Source organism: Tiliqua scincoides, chromosome 3, assembly GCF_035046505.1.
Source record: "Tiliqua scincoides isolate rTilSci1 chromosome 3, rTilSci1.hap2, whole genome shotgun sequence".
NCBI classification, from domain to species: Eukaryota; Metazoa; Chordata; class Lepidosauria; order Squamata; family Scincidae; genus Tiliqua; species Tiliqua scincoides.
The window spans coordinates 195,218,148-195,234,539 of record NC_089823.1 but is presented as its reverse complement, the minus strand read 5'-3'; the positions used below and the strand labels follow the sequence as shown (position 1 = coordinate 195,234,539).

The 16,392-nt window shown below is 40.9% G+C and overlaps 1 protein-coding gene across 5 annotated transcripts in view; it reads right to left on the bottom strand.

The window, feature by feature from the left end:
• Window positions 1-783: 783 nt before the first annotated feature.
• STAG1 (STAG1 cohesin complex component) overlaps window positions 784-16,392 on the bottom strand; it is a 168,568-nt gene continuing 152,959 nt past the window's right edge. For all 5 annotated transcript variants that reach the window (XM_066622397.1, XM_066622401.1, XM_066622399.1 and 2 more), the window contains exons 25-34: window positions 15,322-15,461; window positions 14,093-14,194; window positions 12,952-13,100; window positions 11,270-11,398; window positions 10,164-10,369; window positions 7,044-7,215; window positions 6,061-6,171; window positions 4,376-4,490; window positions 3,270-3,350; window positions 784-3,180 (exon numbers count right to left, since the gene is read on the bottom strand). In XM_066622397.1, the coding sequence (XP_066478494.1) occupies window positions 3,157-3,180; window positions 3,270-3,350; window positions 4,376-4,490; window positions 6,061-6,171; window positions 7,044-7,215; window positions 10,164-10,369; window positions 11,270-11,398; window positions 12,952-13,100; window positions 14,093-14,194; window positions 15,322-15,461 (1,229 nt within the window). In that variant the 3' untranslated portion in view covers window positions 784-3,156. The remainder of the gene's footprint in view (window positions 3,181-3,269; window positions 3,351-4,375; window positions 4,491-6,060; window positions 6,172-7,043; window positions 7,216-10,163; window positions 10,370-11,269; window positions 11,399-12,951; window positions 13,101-14,092; window positions 14,195-15,321; window positions 15,462-16,392) is intronic.

The following is a 16,392-nucleotide window of genomic DNA, read 5'->3' as shown; positions in this document are numbered from 1 at the left end:
GGTCATCTTATGCTAAGAAGTTGTCTGAACTCTGCAATTGCTCTTATATTCTCTGGCAAGGTGTAGCTCACAGAAGCTTTCCATCATAGCACATGATCTCAAGACAAAATTCCTACAACTGTTTACTATTATACCATAATCCCAATAGCTTCCCACGTGACCAATTTTGTTTTACTTTTGTAACATTTGGATTATTTGACAAAGTGTGTGACAAGGAAGGAGTGAGCAGTAAGAGGGAAAATGAGCACCTACTTAATATTAAAACCTTTTGTTTTCAGATACTGCTGCAAACATAAGGACTAGAAACTTGCTTCGAAAAAAAGGAAAACTGAGCCCCAGGATCCTATTCAGCTATTGGATTCTCCAAGATACAAGTCTCAAAACCAGCCCTACCTGCAACTCCACACACTCACTTTGAATTGTTTTTGACCTGAATGACAGACCAGGGATGGGGAAAGAAAATGCCCTCTGAATCCAAGTTGCTTGGAGAAAGGAAAAAAAAAAAAAAGCTCTGATGATTTAAAAAGTGAATTGAAACATTTGATCACTTTTTTTTTTTAACAAAAATATAAAGCCTGAAAAAAAAAGCAAAAACTGCTCAAAATCTGCTCTGCCCAGAATGCTGGGCAGAACCATGATAAACAGACATAAGGACTGAAAGGAACCCAGCTTTTCAAGCTTCACTAAGGGAAAATATTTAGTGGCAGACAGACCAAACAGAAAGCACTCATTTGTCAAATGCTTTTGTGGCAAGGACTCCACTGCACATGTGATTTTGAGGAGTTTATTAAAGGAAAAGTGAAGCATCAGTTTTAAATTGTACAAAAGGAAAAAACCTCATATTGTAAATGTACAATTTACAGAATTACTAGCAAAACCAATCGAGACACATTAAAAAAACCTATTGACTGCAAACTGAACTGGAAACCCACTGGAGGTAACTGACTTGTAAACGGCTTTTGCTTTTCAGAATTCTATCATGATCAATTCAAATGCAGTTTTCCATATGGAGGGATGTGGAGCACAAGCAGTGATGCCAGCCTGCCTGCCTGCCTGCCAAAAAGAAGTGCTGCTACTGCACCTCTTCCTGGCCACTTTTCTGAGAGAATTTTTCATCTTGTCCTGAAGCACCAAGCCAGTGACTTTAGCAACATTAAAATTCCTCAGAAGCTGCCTTGATGGAATGACTGAATTATCGGGTCAAACACTTTGGCAACCACAATCTGACAACTATACAGGTTGTCAGCCAGCGTGGGAGGCAACTGGGGGCCAGAAGTGAGACCAGACTGTGAAAGATCCATCTGAAATGCTGTGTGGTTCTTGAAAGATAGAACCTTTCTGTTACTGTAAAAATCCCCTCGGGGGTTTAGAGACAGCCTGCCTATGTGAACTGCCTTGAATAAAGTCAAAGGAGAAATCTGATGACCAGAAAGGCAGTATGTAAATACCAGTATTGTTTTTTTTAGGGGAGGAAAAGTGCCAACTGTTGGATGAAGGTAATATGATTTGCTTGACATGTCAGTTTTTGTCTGTCTCCCAAAAGGTAAGCATTGGATGCACCTTGTCACTCCTGAAAGGACCTTTTAAAAAGGGAGAATGTCACAGTTATTTTGCAACTGCTATGAAAAGCACCTCTGAAGTGTATTGATGAAAACTGGGTCAATTTAGATCTGCTTTCAAGCACTAACATTCAAACTCCAAAAAGACAACTAGTTTGGCCTCATTTTCACAGATGTTCTTATCAAAAGGAGCTGTGCTCTACTCCATGGAAGAAAATCAGTCCTTCAACTATATTAGCAGCTACCAGGAAGAGTCATAATATCTAAGCAGAATGAAAGTCCAAATCATTGAAGACACTGAAAATCTCTTGGAACAATGAATTAGCTGATTACTTTTTGGATTGTTCTGCTTTTTAGAAAAATCATTTAATAATTACTCTTAATAATGCACAGTTAACACTGAGAATGTAGCTGTATTCCATTGTAAGCTTAAGAACGTCACCATCTAAGCACAAGTTTCTATGCAGCACATACAGTAAATCTAACTGGCAAAATTAATTTACAAAAATAGCACAAAAGGGTATTTACGGCATGAAAAGTTAGACACTTCTTTATGGTACAGTTAAAATTGCTTTGAAAATGCAAGTGTGACTCCTGCTCCCCTTTCCCAACCCTCCATCCCCTGTGATTTATGCTCCATAGGAAAGTTGCTGCTTATGTACCTCAGATCTGATAGGGGATGACATAGGTAGTAGAAACAGCAAATAGATTACTTTAGAACCACTGGTTTATTTTACTGAGAATATTTTATTTGCTGGTATAAGTTGCTAAAAATGCACAGAACAAGTACCAATAGAAAATGTGCTGTTTTGTGTGTTCCCCTAGTGCTATATAAAATGAATGTTACACAGCATCTGTTGGAAAAGTGGCTTCATGGACATCTCTTATTTTATGCCCTATTATAAATAAAAATAAATCTTCTCAGAAGTATAAAATCTGGGTTTTTCTTTTCAGAATCTGACTTTTTGGCAGAGATGCACACAACTGACTTCTAACCTCTTTTGCAAGAGTGTTCTGCTCTCAATGGTCAGAGAGGACCTAGAAGCGTACCATACTGCTAATCACATCCAGTGTGTTTAACACTTCTCCAGGCAGGATGGCCTGATGGCTGATAGCATCGCTGCTGGTCAATGGCTGACAGGCATAAATTTAATAAAAATGGCTAGCTTCTAAAACATAAAAAGGCAAATGTTAAAACATTTCGAAGTTGTACAGCAGAAAAATAAAGTTAAAAAGTTTTGTTTTCATTCAATGTTTTCTGAAAACATGTGTAGAACAGTGTTTATTTCATAACTGTTTTAATTTAAAAGCTCCTCCCCATCCAGGAAAAAAACCTGTATTAGGACTGTCAAGGACAGGGAAACAAATGATTTGTAGGTCAGCCTTTCTGAGGTGACTGATTGGCCAATATTCCTCGTTTCATTATGAAGCTCCTCTTCTCAATCTCTCATTACAAAAAGGAAATGACCTTAATCATTTGGTTAAAAATCAAACCAAATCACATCAAAAATGTGGTTTTCATATAAGCTATCACAGTATATAGGCCTTGAGCTCTAAAGAACAGAGTTCCACATTTGTATAATGTCTTCACCAGACTTCAGAACATTGGCATTCCAAATCCCTAAGGGAAAAAATGATTGAGAGCATCAGTAAAGTACAGGAGAATTGTTTGCAGGTCAAAGTGAAAAACAAGGTCTAGTAAAGTCTTACCGAATCATCCTCAATGATAGCTGCAGAGTCAAAGAAATCTGGCCTCAATTCAGCTCGTTCTCGTCTGTTTCTTGAAGGAGGCTGGAAAAAAATGTTTAATAATGTTGTAGTTGGGCAGAGAAGATTGAAACAAGAGACAGAGAGTGATGCTTTCTCTTTGCAGCTAAGGAGGGTATCCTGACTTCGTAACTCTTCCCCCTCTGCTCTGGGGACAGAGCTAATCAGATAGACTTTGTGTCTCCTCTGCTGAGATCACTTCCTAGTTCTCATCCCTTCAGTAGCAGAACAGGGTTTTTCCCCTGGCTTTGCAAAAGAGCCAGCCACCTTTAGGCCTCTCCTCATTCACAAGGAGAAATACCTGTGAACACTTCAATTTTTATTTCCTCTTGCTCCTTCTAACAAGAAGTATAAATTGTTCTTGCAAATAATTTAAAATCAGGATAGTGAAAAGGCAGTCCCTAGAATTCAGAGCAGGGCTTACAGATTCCATAAAGATACCTGCCTTCCAGGGCTGGGAGGAAAACCTGAAATCTACAGAAGCCATTTTAATCCTTAACAAACCTACTCTTGCAAATACTTCTCTTCAACAACTATTTCTTCCTGGCTCCCTATAACAGATTTCCAAACTTCTTTAGGTCGGACTGCTGGAGCAGTGAAATAATGAAAGATAAAATGGTTAACAATGCAGAATAGATTAGGAAATCATCAGTAACAGGTTGTACTTGCTGTCTGACGTAGCAATATTTCTAATGCCCATTTTTGTACTTGGGGGGACAAGCAGATTAACGGCAGTCAGTTCCACACAGCACAGTGACTTATAAATTGCATCACACCATCCTTGCCATAAGTATATCGCTAAAGCAGAAATCCTTGTGCCCCCACAATTCCAAAAACAAACAAACTCAATACTAAGAAACAAAAATTGCTTGGCAAAGATTTGGCAGTAGAAGGAAAAGAGATGGGAGTGGAAAGGGGTCAGGGCACTGAGTACGAATGACATGCCCCCAATAGTGGCAATCCTGCCTGAATGCCTCCTTTAGATACTTCTTTCTCTTACTGATAACCATTTTTTTCCCCAAAAGTTGCATTTGAAAGTATCTACTGACCAGATCAATCACCATGGTGTCTTCGAATTCTTCATTCATGTCTTCTAGCTGACCTCGTGAAGACATCATTACATCTTCAAAGATGGGCTCAGCATCATCCTCCATTAGACCCCGTCTTATTGGGAGAAAGGAGGAACATGAATACCTGAAGTACAGTCCTCAGTTTTGGCTTAGATTAGAACACACCTGCCCAAACTACTCAGGGGAGCCCCTTTTTTAGCGTTATGCCATTGTCTTATAGTAACTATTATATGTTTACTTCAGAAGTACAGTCACTATATGCTGCTACGTTCCATGACCTACTTGGGTTACTGCCTAGGACAAGGTAAAATCCATCCATAAGTGCAAAGATCTCAATTTTAAGCCACTTTCATATGTTTATACCAAGGTGGTATATTTTACATCTATTTACATAAGACTAACACTTGCTAAATCACTAGCTCAAAACAGCATCTGACAACCCCAAATTGGCCCACAGCATAACTGTGCTTAGACTTAAAAGCCCCACTCCTGATATTTTTATTTCTGCCCAGCAAAACATACAAAGTACTTCATTCCAATGATTTTAGAAGGAGGGAACCAGGGAAACAATACAAAACAAGGAAGCTGTTTCATGGCACAAAGAGTTTTCCAGAAAATGTATGTTCACTCAGCTTTGAGAAGACACCCAACAATTTTACATTTTAGAGCGGGGTGTCAAACTGGTTTCATACAGCTGGCTGAACAGCATTCATGGTGCCTGCTGAGGGCTGGAAGTGATGCCATTAAGAAGGTGATGACTAGAAATAAGGACTCTTTTCTCTCTTAGGAACTCATTAGCTGCAGATTATAGAAGAGAAAATATGCAAATCTTGATAATGTTTTCAAGATATGGGACAGCCCAACTATCCCATGGGCCACCCTTTCAGCAGTGCTGCTTCTGCCACGGCATCATCACAGCTCAGTAGATGAGACATACTCTTCAGAGTGATGCCTTAGCAGGAGTGCTGCTGCTGAAAGTGCAGCCTGCGTGATAACTGGACTCTCCCAGAGCTTTGTCACATTCTCCCTCTCACCCTGGTTCCTTTCCCCATAGCACCTCTCCTTTTCTTAGGTCTCCTTCTGTCTCTCCCTCACAGTGTGGTGAAAGTGGCACTGTTGAAATGGCAGTGCTGGGAGAGTCCAATTATCAAGTAGTCTGCATGATGATTGAGCTCTGCCAGCACCACCCTTTCAGCAGTGTTGTTTCTGCTGATGTGTCACTTTGCAGCACAGCAGTTGAGAGCCACTGATGGTGGTGCTGGGAGAGCCCAATTATCAAGGGGGCTGGATAAAGAGCTTCCATAGGCCACCTCTGGCCTGTGGGTCTTACGTCTGTCACCCCGGATTAGAGTAATCATGCTTAATGTCTCCTCTTACTGATCAGTTAATGTAAATCTTGTTACAAACCCTAACCTATCTCATAGCTTAATGGTTTTGGTATGTCAGCAGGGCTGGTACACTCCTACCAACATCATGGCTAGTTTGTATGTTTTGCATGTAACCCACTGTGTGCCATCCACCTTGTTTGAGACATTAAAAGCCATGAAAAAATAGCAAAACACTCACTGTATTTCAGGTACACCACACTCATGTTTCAGCCAGTGAATTATTAGGCGCCAAATGTGTCCCTGGCTCTTGTCAGTAATAGAATTATAAACACTTACACTGCGTGCCTGACAGCACTTCTGCCTTTCATGTAATTTATTCCCGTTCTGTCCTTTCGACTTAAGTCTTCTAGTTTCTGTTGTCCCAACCAAGATATCTGCATCTGAGGACTTAAGATTGAATAAGGCAGTCACAGAATGTATATGACAAACTCTAGCCCCACTTCCCGAACATTCTCCAAGCTGTCCCTGAAGCATGCAGGCTTCCTGCCTGCTAATCTGTTTATAAGCACTGTGCCTATAGCACACTGTGCAAACCAGATGCTGGTTGCTTCGGACGAGAGTAAACAAGAACAAAAGTAACGGGGGGGGGGCCCTTGGGGAACCGCAGATAACCAGATCCACAGATACTGCCAGGGACTGTCTGTACTTTCCTCATTATGTTTGCTGTGAGAATGCAAGAGTATCACATGAATTGATAGGATATCTTTTGTGATGTCATTTGTGACTAGTAAAGCAGCTTCTCCCATCCTAATAGTTTGATAAATGTTTTTAAGCTTTCAAAATTGGCATAGTATAAAGGCAAATCATTTCCTGCAAAGTCTCACTGGTCTCGCCACTTTTTAAAAGAAATAAATACCAAATTAAAATTGGGAAGCTGTGAACTTCCTTCACCTAAACTAAGATTTGCACTCCTCAGATTTACACAAAAACAGTACCCTAGTTAACTTGCTAACTAGCCAGAGACACCTTTTGAGGTGATGGCTGTGATAGATTTGGTAGGGGGAAAGCAACTATCCCTATTCATTCCAACATATAATCTCTCCCAGTGGATGTTGCTGGTATTTTCTTTACACTGTCCCTTTGGGACAGTGAACTGTTTTCTCTCTCTCTCTATTACACAAATCACCCCAAGAATGTTTTGCCTGAAAAGCAGAACATGACAACTGCATTAATCCATAAACCCAAGATTTTAATTTTTGTCATTTCAGCCATAATTTTCATTTTTGCTATCACTGCAGAAGCATTTTGCTTGTACATACTTGTGTAAAAAATCTTGTTCTGAACCAGGTTCTGACTCATGCTCCTGAATTTGCTCCCCAATTTGCCGAGTGTTCTCTCTCAGCACGGTTGATGTGAGCTGTGGTGTCTGTAGAGCACCTGGAGTTTGAATGCTATCATGTCTATTCAGCCAGGAACCTTCAAGATTCTCATCTATAAACCAGATAAGAGGATAAGACAATAAACTTGTATAATCAACAACAGCAAAGGACACTTGTAATTCCAGATTTGCTAATGTAATATAGGTTGAGTATCCCTTCTCTGAATTGCTTGGGATGGGAAGGTGTCTGGATTTCAGAATTGCATAAATATAATGAGAAATCCTCTTGCTCTTTTCATGGTTACTCACACAGGTGTCTGCTGGCCTCTTGGACATTTTCAACAATGTCTGCACAGGTACACACCACAGAGCAGAGAACAGAACTTACAGCCTGTAGCTGCACTATATGTGGGAATGAGCATAAAACCTTGTGTGAATTAACCTTGTGTGAACCTTGTGTGAATTAAAAGTTCACACAACAGATTTTATCTTTTTTTTTTTTCAAAGTCTTGGAAAAAATGTCTGGATTTTGGATGTCCGGATAAGGGATAATCTACCTGTATATTTATTTGGGAAAAGAGTTCTGCTTGGAACAAACTCAGAATTAATACAAAATCTAGCTTTACACCACTCGGAGCTGGTTCACTTTGGTTTATGATTAAATGAAACCTAGTATCTTCCCCAAGGTTGAATTCTAATGTAGCAACATGAATTTTTTAAATCAATTATTAAGACTCAAGCTGTTCACGAGGAACATTTCTTACTACTAAAGCTCTCCTACTTACAAGCATTCAACTTATGAATTTTCAAAGGTATGGACATGTCTGGGCATGACAAAAAAATGCAGCTGTCAGGCACTGTTTGACTCTAGTCTCAAGCCTCTGCCCCCCATGACTCAGCTCAAAAATGAGTCACAAAATTGCCTGGGGCATTTTTGTGATTTGAAAAGACTTGAGTCTTGAGTCATTCCCTTTAAAAAGCCTGACTTGGGGGGGAAAAAGGGGGCTGCTGCAGGAGTGTGTGTGTGTGTAGGAGTTATCCTTAAACACTCCCCTGACAGCCCCACCCATCTGTAAACAAGACGGGGTTGGGACAGACAGCATGAAAGCAGGAATGAAGCAGGAAGAGGGAGAAGGGTTATGCACAGCAGCCGCAAGGCTTACAAAAATGACCCAACCCTTTGCAGTTCTACTCAGAAGTAGTCCATTTGCACATGTCATTCAATTAGGTTTCCTCCTCCCAAGTAACAACGGAGTCATTCATTGGAAAGCATGAGTGCCAAGAACTGCTGCTCCCCCCTCCCTAGGCTTCTCCAGCCAATCCTAAGGCAAGAAGCCCCGTTTGTTCCTTTTTCTACCCTACCTCATCCAAAGAAAAAACCAGCTCATCCTTCATCCAATGACCATTGGTTCATTCAGAGATGGAAAAGAGAGCCAGCTTTCCCCCCCCCCACTCAACACAAAAGAAAAACATTAACCCTTCCCTGCCTCCAGGCTGGAACTTCCCTGCTGCTCGCCTGGTCTGAATGATGGCTCTACAAGGTCTTTCAAGGCTGCGAAAAAAGCAAGCAAGCACACCTAGACAGACTTGAGTCTGCATGCATGGGGACTAAGTGCCAAGTCAGTAGCCTCAGACTTAAGTCAATGCATCATGACTCTCCATGAGTCAGAGAAAAACGCTGAATTTTGCAACTTGGACTTGAGTCACCTGACTCGAATTCCCATCCCTGGCAGCTGACCAGCTGTGAGGCATCTATGCCCAGGCCAGGTTAAAAAAACAACAGAAAAATAAAACACAAGGAATTCAAAACAACTGTCATACTGTCATGAAACATAAAACAACTGTCATAAAACACAAGGAATTCAAACTGTAGTTTGTCCCCTTGGGAAAATGGTGTTCGTTTCATTCTGGATGAGGTTGTGTTTTCCCTTAAGTATAGGTTTTCAGGCTGGCAATGGCTGTAGACCCAGCTCAATGAAGATCTGAGTGTGGGTTTGTTAGTTATCCATACTGTAATAACCTTCAGATTAGATTGCTGAAACTTCTTGTACAAGGAATCTGCCTTTGAAAACTGTGTGGAAATCAGTTTTTGTTCAAAATGCAAACAGTAGTCTGCTAATTGGGACCTGTTGATGGGACCATATCTTTCAGGTGTTTAAACAGCAGACTGGTGGTTCCCAGTCTGGCTGGCACTCAACTTTAAAGTCATACATGACTTTGGATCTGGATATTTGAAGGATCACCTACCCCAACATAAACCTGTTAATATACAGAGGTCTAGCGGCCCCTCAATTATGCTGCTAAACCTCCCCAGAAAGGCACACCTGGCACCAAATCTGATGTCTTTTGAGGCGAAGCAGATATCTTTATATTAGACCTCTTGTCTTTTCATTTCTGATGAGATTGGTTCTTTATGCTGCATTTGTATCTGTTTTTATTCCTGCTATTGTTTATTTGTTTTAAGATTTTATTTTTCATGTGGTTTTTTTGGGAAGCTATCTTAGAAATTATATTGGACAATGGTATAAATGTGTAAAATAAATACACAAATTGCTAGTGTATCCTAAATGAGGCCATATTTGAATCAGTGAATCTGTGATCAATACAGTACTCATTGTTCCTGAAAATTCTTCCCCTCAAGTTCTATACATTTGCTTCAGTCCTTCAACACAGCAGGTGCTCACAGCTGCTTTAAAAAAATCTGTGTTGCTTCATAATGAGCCTATATGAAGCAACACATGTCTTTGCCTCCCCTGTAAGTTTAGTCTTCCATATGAAATAAACTCATCTGGCAGAAATATGCAGAAACATGTATAGATCTTTATTGAATTATCAATTTTACAAACCTAGAGCTGCAAGGTTACAAGCTTTTGCTTTTATTTCTGCCACAGGAAAGTCTCAGTAAAATTTTAACTCTTAATTGCTTCACAAAGAGATCTTGGTCTTTTAATAAGATGTCATGCCCATTCCTCAACAGCTGCATCAATAACAAAGTCAGAGAAAGTTTTATATTTTAGCCTAATGAAAACTCTTCGCTGCATGGAATGAAAGCCATACTCACCCTCAACCTTTTTCTTGTGAAGTGGAGGTCGACCTTTCTTGTTCCTCACTGAAGAAGCTTTGCTGCTGCTGCTTCCACTATTCACTGACATCCTATCATCCTCACCACCTGTAACTAATGAATTCCTGTAGGAAATCAATGGAAGCCATACATCTTCTCTCCTTTCCATCATTTGTTCTGTTAGGAACTTCTCCAAGTAAGTGTGACTGTAAAAAGAGAGGAGAAGAGGAACAAGGAGCAAAATGGCTCCTTATAATCACAGTATAACTTGCAATGTAATTCAACAGTCAGACGTCCTGCACACTAGATAGTGGTATTCAAACTGGGGTGTCGCAACACCCCAGCCTGAGGGTCCTGGTCTCTTTCCCCTTAAGTGGCGGAGGCAGCCAGGAGGCAGGGAGGAGGCAGCGCACGATCCCCAGGATCATGCTGCTTAGGGGGGCTGCAGGGGCTTGGGTACACTTGTCCAAGCCTCCTGCAGCATCCTGGGGGTGCAGGGAGCTATGCGCGAGAGCCTGCTCCACTTCCGGTTTTGTGGAGGCAGAGCGCAATCTCTCCACTCTCACTTTTCCTGACATGGGAGCCCTGCAGGCACTCACACGGCTCCCCACACCCAGGGATGGCTGCTGCAGGGACTGGAGGGTGCACTCCAGTCCCTGCAGCCCCCTGAGTGATGCAATCCTGGGGATCGCATCACTGCCTCCCCCCCTGCTGCCTCCCCCCTGCCCCCGCAAGGACTTACTGCGGGTTTCAAACTCCCTGAGAGTTTGAAAACTATAGCACTAGATTCTTGCTATCTCTTAAGAGGCAGATTTGCCTTGACTGTTTAGAGGAGATGCACAGCCAAGGTGGGCAAAATAATTTTTTTAGGTTATTGCATACGGATCTGTTCTTTTTGAGACTACAGAGTTTGAACATTTGTCATATCCAAATTCTTTTATAGAAATTGTCATTCTAAAAAGTACTTTCACATAGCATGCCACACTTAGTTTCATGCACACCAATCATTAATTACTGTCTTGACTTGGAAGCTGTTCTGGAAATATTTTTATTGAAAAGTGACATATAAATTCTTAAGAGAATATAATCAGCAAAATATCACTTACACTGTCTTTTTGTCTTGCCGCAGGAGTTTAGAAGAAAATTCACTAAGCACTTCCAAGAAAGCAAGATTAGGAGGTGGATATTCCTGTCCTTTTTGATTCTGATATTTAAAGGCAAATTCTATGCCATCCCTGTAATAAGATGCAAAGCAAATAAGAAGCCATGATATCCTTACTCTGTTATAACGAAACATTTTACGAATCTCAAACATTTTGGTTAAAGTCCATTACTGCAAGGAATATTTCCAAAATACAAAGTAAACATTTTTATCCTGATTCAGCAAGGGAGGGTTCTGGTGCAGAAGCAGATTTACCTGCACTCAACTGACGCCAATGCTTCTCTAGCTTTGCTGAACTAGCTGAACATATCAGTGCATCTTCTAGCCCATTATTTTTTATTTTGACTAACCTCAGAGGTCACAAGAAGAGGCCTTTCCAGCATCTGCTATCTGAAAAAATGCTAGGGATCAAACCTGGATCCTAGGGATCCAAAATGCTGGGGCCCACCTGAATGCAATGCATGTGCTCTTACTACTCGGCAAAGGTCCCACCCCAGCAGGATGCATCTTTTGATTCTGATGGCAATACAGGGGTGCCCCCTTATACACAGGGGTTCCATTCTGGAACACTGTACATCTACAGATCGCTGAAACCACAGATATGGGCGAATGTCCGTCCCCGTGGTCTCAGGGGGTGTCCTCCCTGGAGGTGAGGGAACCTACAGAGGAGCCTTAGAGCTCAGCAGAGGTAAAGGATGTCTTGACAGTCTCTGTTAAGCTCAGACCGAGCTCTGTAGGTAAAATAATGCTACTTCCAGTTTCACGGAAAAACCAAAAGTTTCGTTTTTAATGCCTTATAAAGCATTAGGAGGCATATGCCTCCTCTTTTAATGCCTAATAAGGCATATATTTTAATTGCCTTTTAGCAACCTGTGACTAACTGCTATCAATACAGATAATGCCATGTTATCCATAGGGGTTCTGTTCTTGGAACCCCTGTAGATGCCCAAAACTACGGGTAATGAAACCTATGGGTCAGGCATACCAGACCCTGCGAATGCGACTGGGGCATTTGGTCCTGGCCCAGTTGTGTCCAAAGGGTATTCTGAGGCCCAGGGAGGCCGCACACAACTGCCCGCAGCCTCCCTGGCCTTCAGAATGCCTTTTAAAGGCATAAACATGTCACTTCCAGTTTTCGCCTTAAAACCAGAAATAGCTTTTTTTGCCTCTAGAAGGCATTCTGAGGCCTGCGGAAGCCATGGGTGGTCACACGTGGCCTCCCTGGACCTCACAACACCCTCTGGGGGTGACTAGAACAAAGCCCCGGTCGTGTTCGGAGGGTTCAGGCTGGGTCTGATTGGGGCTCAATGCAGGTTGGCAGATCCAAGCTGAGTCACATCCGCAAATGAAAAAATCAGTGGATGTTCAGGCACCACTTGTAGTCATTTCCTTAATGAACAAGGCAAGCACTCAGTCAACAAATTTTAAGATATTAATACAAAGGTCAATAATTCCCCACCAGCTTTTGTATCAAAAAAATATCTGCATGCTGCCCATATGTAAACATATCTAATACATAAGCAGAACACTGACCTGTAATTCTTACTTAACACATTAAGATAACTCTCCATTACAAAAAAGGCTCACATATATGAATGGCCTTTTCGTATATTCCTTGTCACTCACTTGTGCAACGTGGCTACGGCTTCTCTTGTCTTGATCTGGTCCAGGCCAAAAGTGAGAGCAAACCTTCGAGCCAACTCCTTAATACCACTGACATGGGCAGATGTCCTGTCCAAGTTGGGACCTTGCTCTTGAACGAGCTCATTAAACAGCTAAACAAATAACTGAATGGTTAAAACCTTAAAAACGTAATGTGGTGCTAGCTATCACATAGCTGACATTAAGGGTTAAAATGAACTGATACTACATTGCCAATTTATTATTTTAACACATGGCAGTAAAGAAAAAGAGTTGACACCAAGAAATGAGACAGATGGAAAGGAGAGATAGCACAGGCCAACACACATTTTGCTTCCTTAAACGTTACACCAATTCCTGGGTATATTTGGGGTGCTGATTCCAAAAATGGCATCCGTTTTGCCCTATCACATCTAGTTTTGGAGACATGGCATAGCCTCTTTAGTGAATGGTTCACGCAGCTTCCTCATGAGGAAGCCTACACCATGGCTTCCTCATGAGGAAGCTGCCTGAATCATTCACTAAGGAGGTTATACTATATCTCCAAAACTAAACGTGATAGGGCAAAACGGATGCCATTTTTTGAATCGGCACCCCAAATTCATATCAAACCACCATAAAGTTTAGGAAAAATTTTTCTGACCCTCAATTTTGTAGGCCTGTGTAGTCATATCCCTTTCAGTTTTATTGCAAACCAGGAAGCTACTATTACTCAGTGTTGCTTAATAAGTTACAATTTGCTACACAGAGATTGATCTGTGCTGGAAGTATGCATATTGGAAGACAAGTGGCACAGTCTGGATAGTTCCTCTGTGATAAGCATATTGATCAGACAGCTGACAAATGCAGTTTACTTGTACATATACTTTTTGCTGCATAGAGATGAATTTGTAATTAAGAAACTAACTCTGAAGCAGCCCTCAGAGTGGCCAGAGGACACTTAAAATTCTCCAGGGTCCTTCAGCTATAAAAGAACATTGTTGTGGCTGATAAATGCTGAAATTAAGCTCCATACTGTGAACAGCAGTAGTAAAATATACAAGCTGATAAACAAAGTAAAACAGAGTGTGTGTGTTCAATTATGTAAGATTATGTAAGAAATTAAGAGGATACGTAAGATTTGTACCTGCTGCAAACTGAGAATCAGAGTTTTTGCACACTGGATTTTATCAATCTGTCTTGTTTTACTCAAGGTCTCCTTAATGATATCCCCATAGTCATTGTAGTACTAAAGAAGAAGAAAAAACTTTTAGTTGCACCATTTTAAAAATCATGATACTGTACAAACTCACTCCTTATTTTGTATGTGTATGGTTTTCTTCCAGACTATGCTTCCAGTCAGTTGACAAAACTCAGCTTCATTAGTCAATGGAAGACTGCCATAAAGGTCTGAGCAAAACAACAGATAAATTGTTGGTATATTTTGAAATACAAAGAACACGATTAGCAAAATGCTGTACTGTCTGGGCCAGAATGTGTATGATGGATCTCTCTTCCTGTCAGAGCCAGTGATCACTTCCACAGGCCAATGTACTTCACCAATATTAGAAACACAGAATACTAGAGTTATATGGTGTCTTGGAGATCATCTAATCCATTCCTATGCTCAGTGCAGGCAATTACAGTATCTGTGACAGATGGTATCCAGCCTCTGCTTGAATCTTCCAGTGTGGAAGAGCCCACAACCACAGGAGGCAGGCTGTTCTAGTAGTGCCATGCAGTTAGGAATTTCTTCCTTGTGTCTAGGCTAAATCTACAACCGCAGTAATTTCAACTCACTGGTCCTTAGGAAACACAGAGAACAAGTTGCCACCTTTTCCTGTATGACAGCCCTTCATATATTTGAATATGGCTACCATATGTCCTCTTAGTTTTCTCCAGGATAAACATATGAAACTCCTTTAACCATTCCTCAAAGGGCTTGGTTTCCAGATCCCCTCCCCCATCTTTGTAACTCTTTTCTGAATCTGCTCAAGTTTATCAAATCCTCCTTGAAATGCTTGAAGCAATCAATGTCTTTGCTTTTTATGTAGCCACATCACACTGCTGGCTCATGTGGTCTACTAAAAGATCTAGATTTTTTTACACATGCTGATGTCAAGCCAGATTCCACACCCCCCCCCATTCTGTTCTTGTGTCTCTGATTTACTGTCCCCACACACAGGACTTCACATTTTTCTTTGCCAAACTTCATCTTGTTGATATGGACCCACTGGTGGAGCCTGTCAAGATCATTTTGAATCTTTATTTGGTAGTAACAGGGTTCTAGCATAAGTAGAACGGACAATGTGCACTAAAACCAAGCACTGGAAGTGCTGACTTATGAGGAGAAGAAAGCAAATTATGGAGCCATACCTTCATATAATGTTTGAAGATATCGGCTGCTGCATGCATGTCTACAATATCATAAATTATAAGCTTGCTAAAAGCAGCCAAAAGGTTCCTCCTCTTGTGTAAAGCTTCAATTTTATTAGCTTCATCCTCTTCATCTCCCTCTAAAGAGTAGCAAAAAAATATTCATTTTCTTTTAGGATAGTGCTGAGCCTTAAGTCAACTGGTAGCATACAATTCTCCATTGTAATCACCTTCAGGTGGCAATTCAATGACTTACACTAGAAGAGCAAATTGTGACTACCAATTAGAATATGAATTACATAAACTGAACTCTCCCTGCAACCACATTCAACGTTTTGACTCACCAAATGTATTCACTACATTTTTTTTAAAAAGAGGAATAAGAACTATTAAAACCAAAGGTTCTTACAAGTGAAATTTTAAAAAACCCCAAATTATTCTTTCTTCCCAGCTATAATGAATGTACCAAAACAGTAACCCCCCCCTTAAAAAAAAATCCTTCTAATTTAAGGCCACTCCTCATATTAACTTTTTAAAGACATGTATGCCACTGTGAGTTACCACCTTGTCAAGGTTGTGCCATGGTCAATATTTTATTTCCATTGTTTAATTTGGGGAAATATTTTATTTCCATTGTTTAACACACCGAAATATATGTACTTAGTGCTTGGTGCCTGCTTGGATCGAAAAAGGCCAGAATGGTAACATGTCTATGTTCACGATTGATGGCAAGAGACCACAGATTCAGAGACAGGGAAGGCCATACTTCTCATTGAACCATGTATTATCACCCCTCCCCCTGAATCCATATAATTCAATGCTCCAAAATAGGGTCCTCAGCTAGCAGCAAGTGATCCCTCGATTGAATCATCCCACCTAAGAATTTCCTATAATGGAGTACAGTAATAATACGCTGGTGTTACATCAAGTCACCCCCTATTCCAGCGTCCATTTGAGAACCACTGTGCTAGCTGTCATCCAGGATCAGTTAACACCCTGCAGCCCCCTTTGCTTTCCAGCTTCCTCTAGTTCCATTTTCCTGACTACTTAAGTTTTTGAACCAGTGTGAGT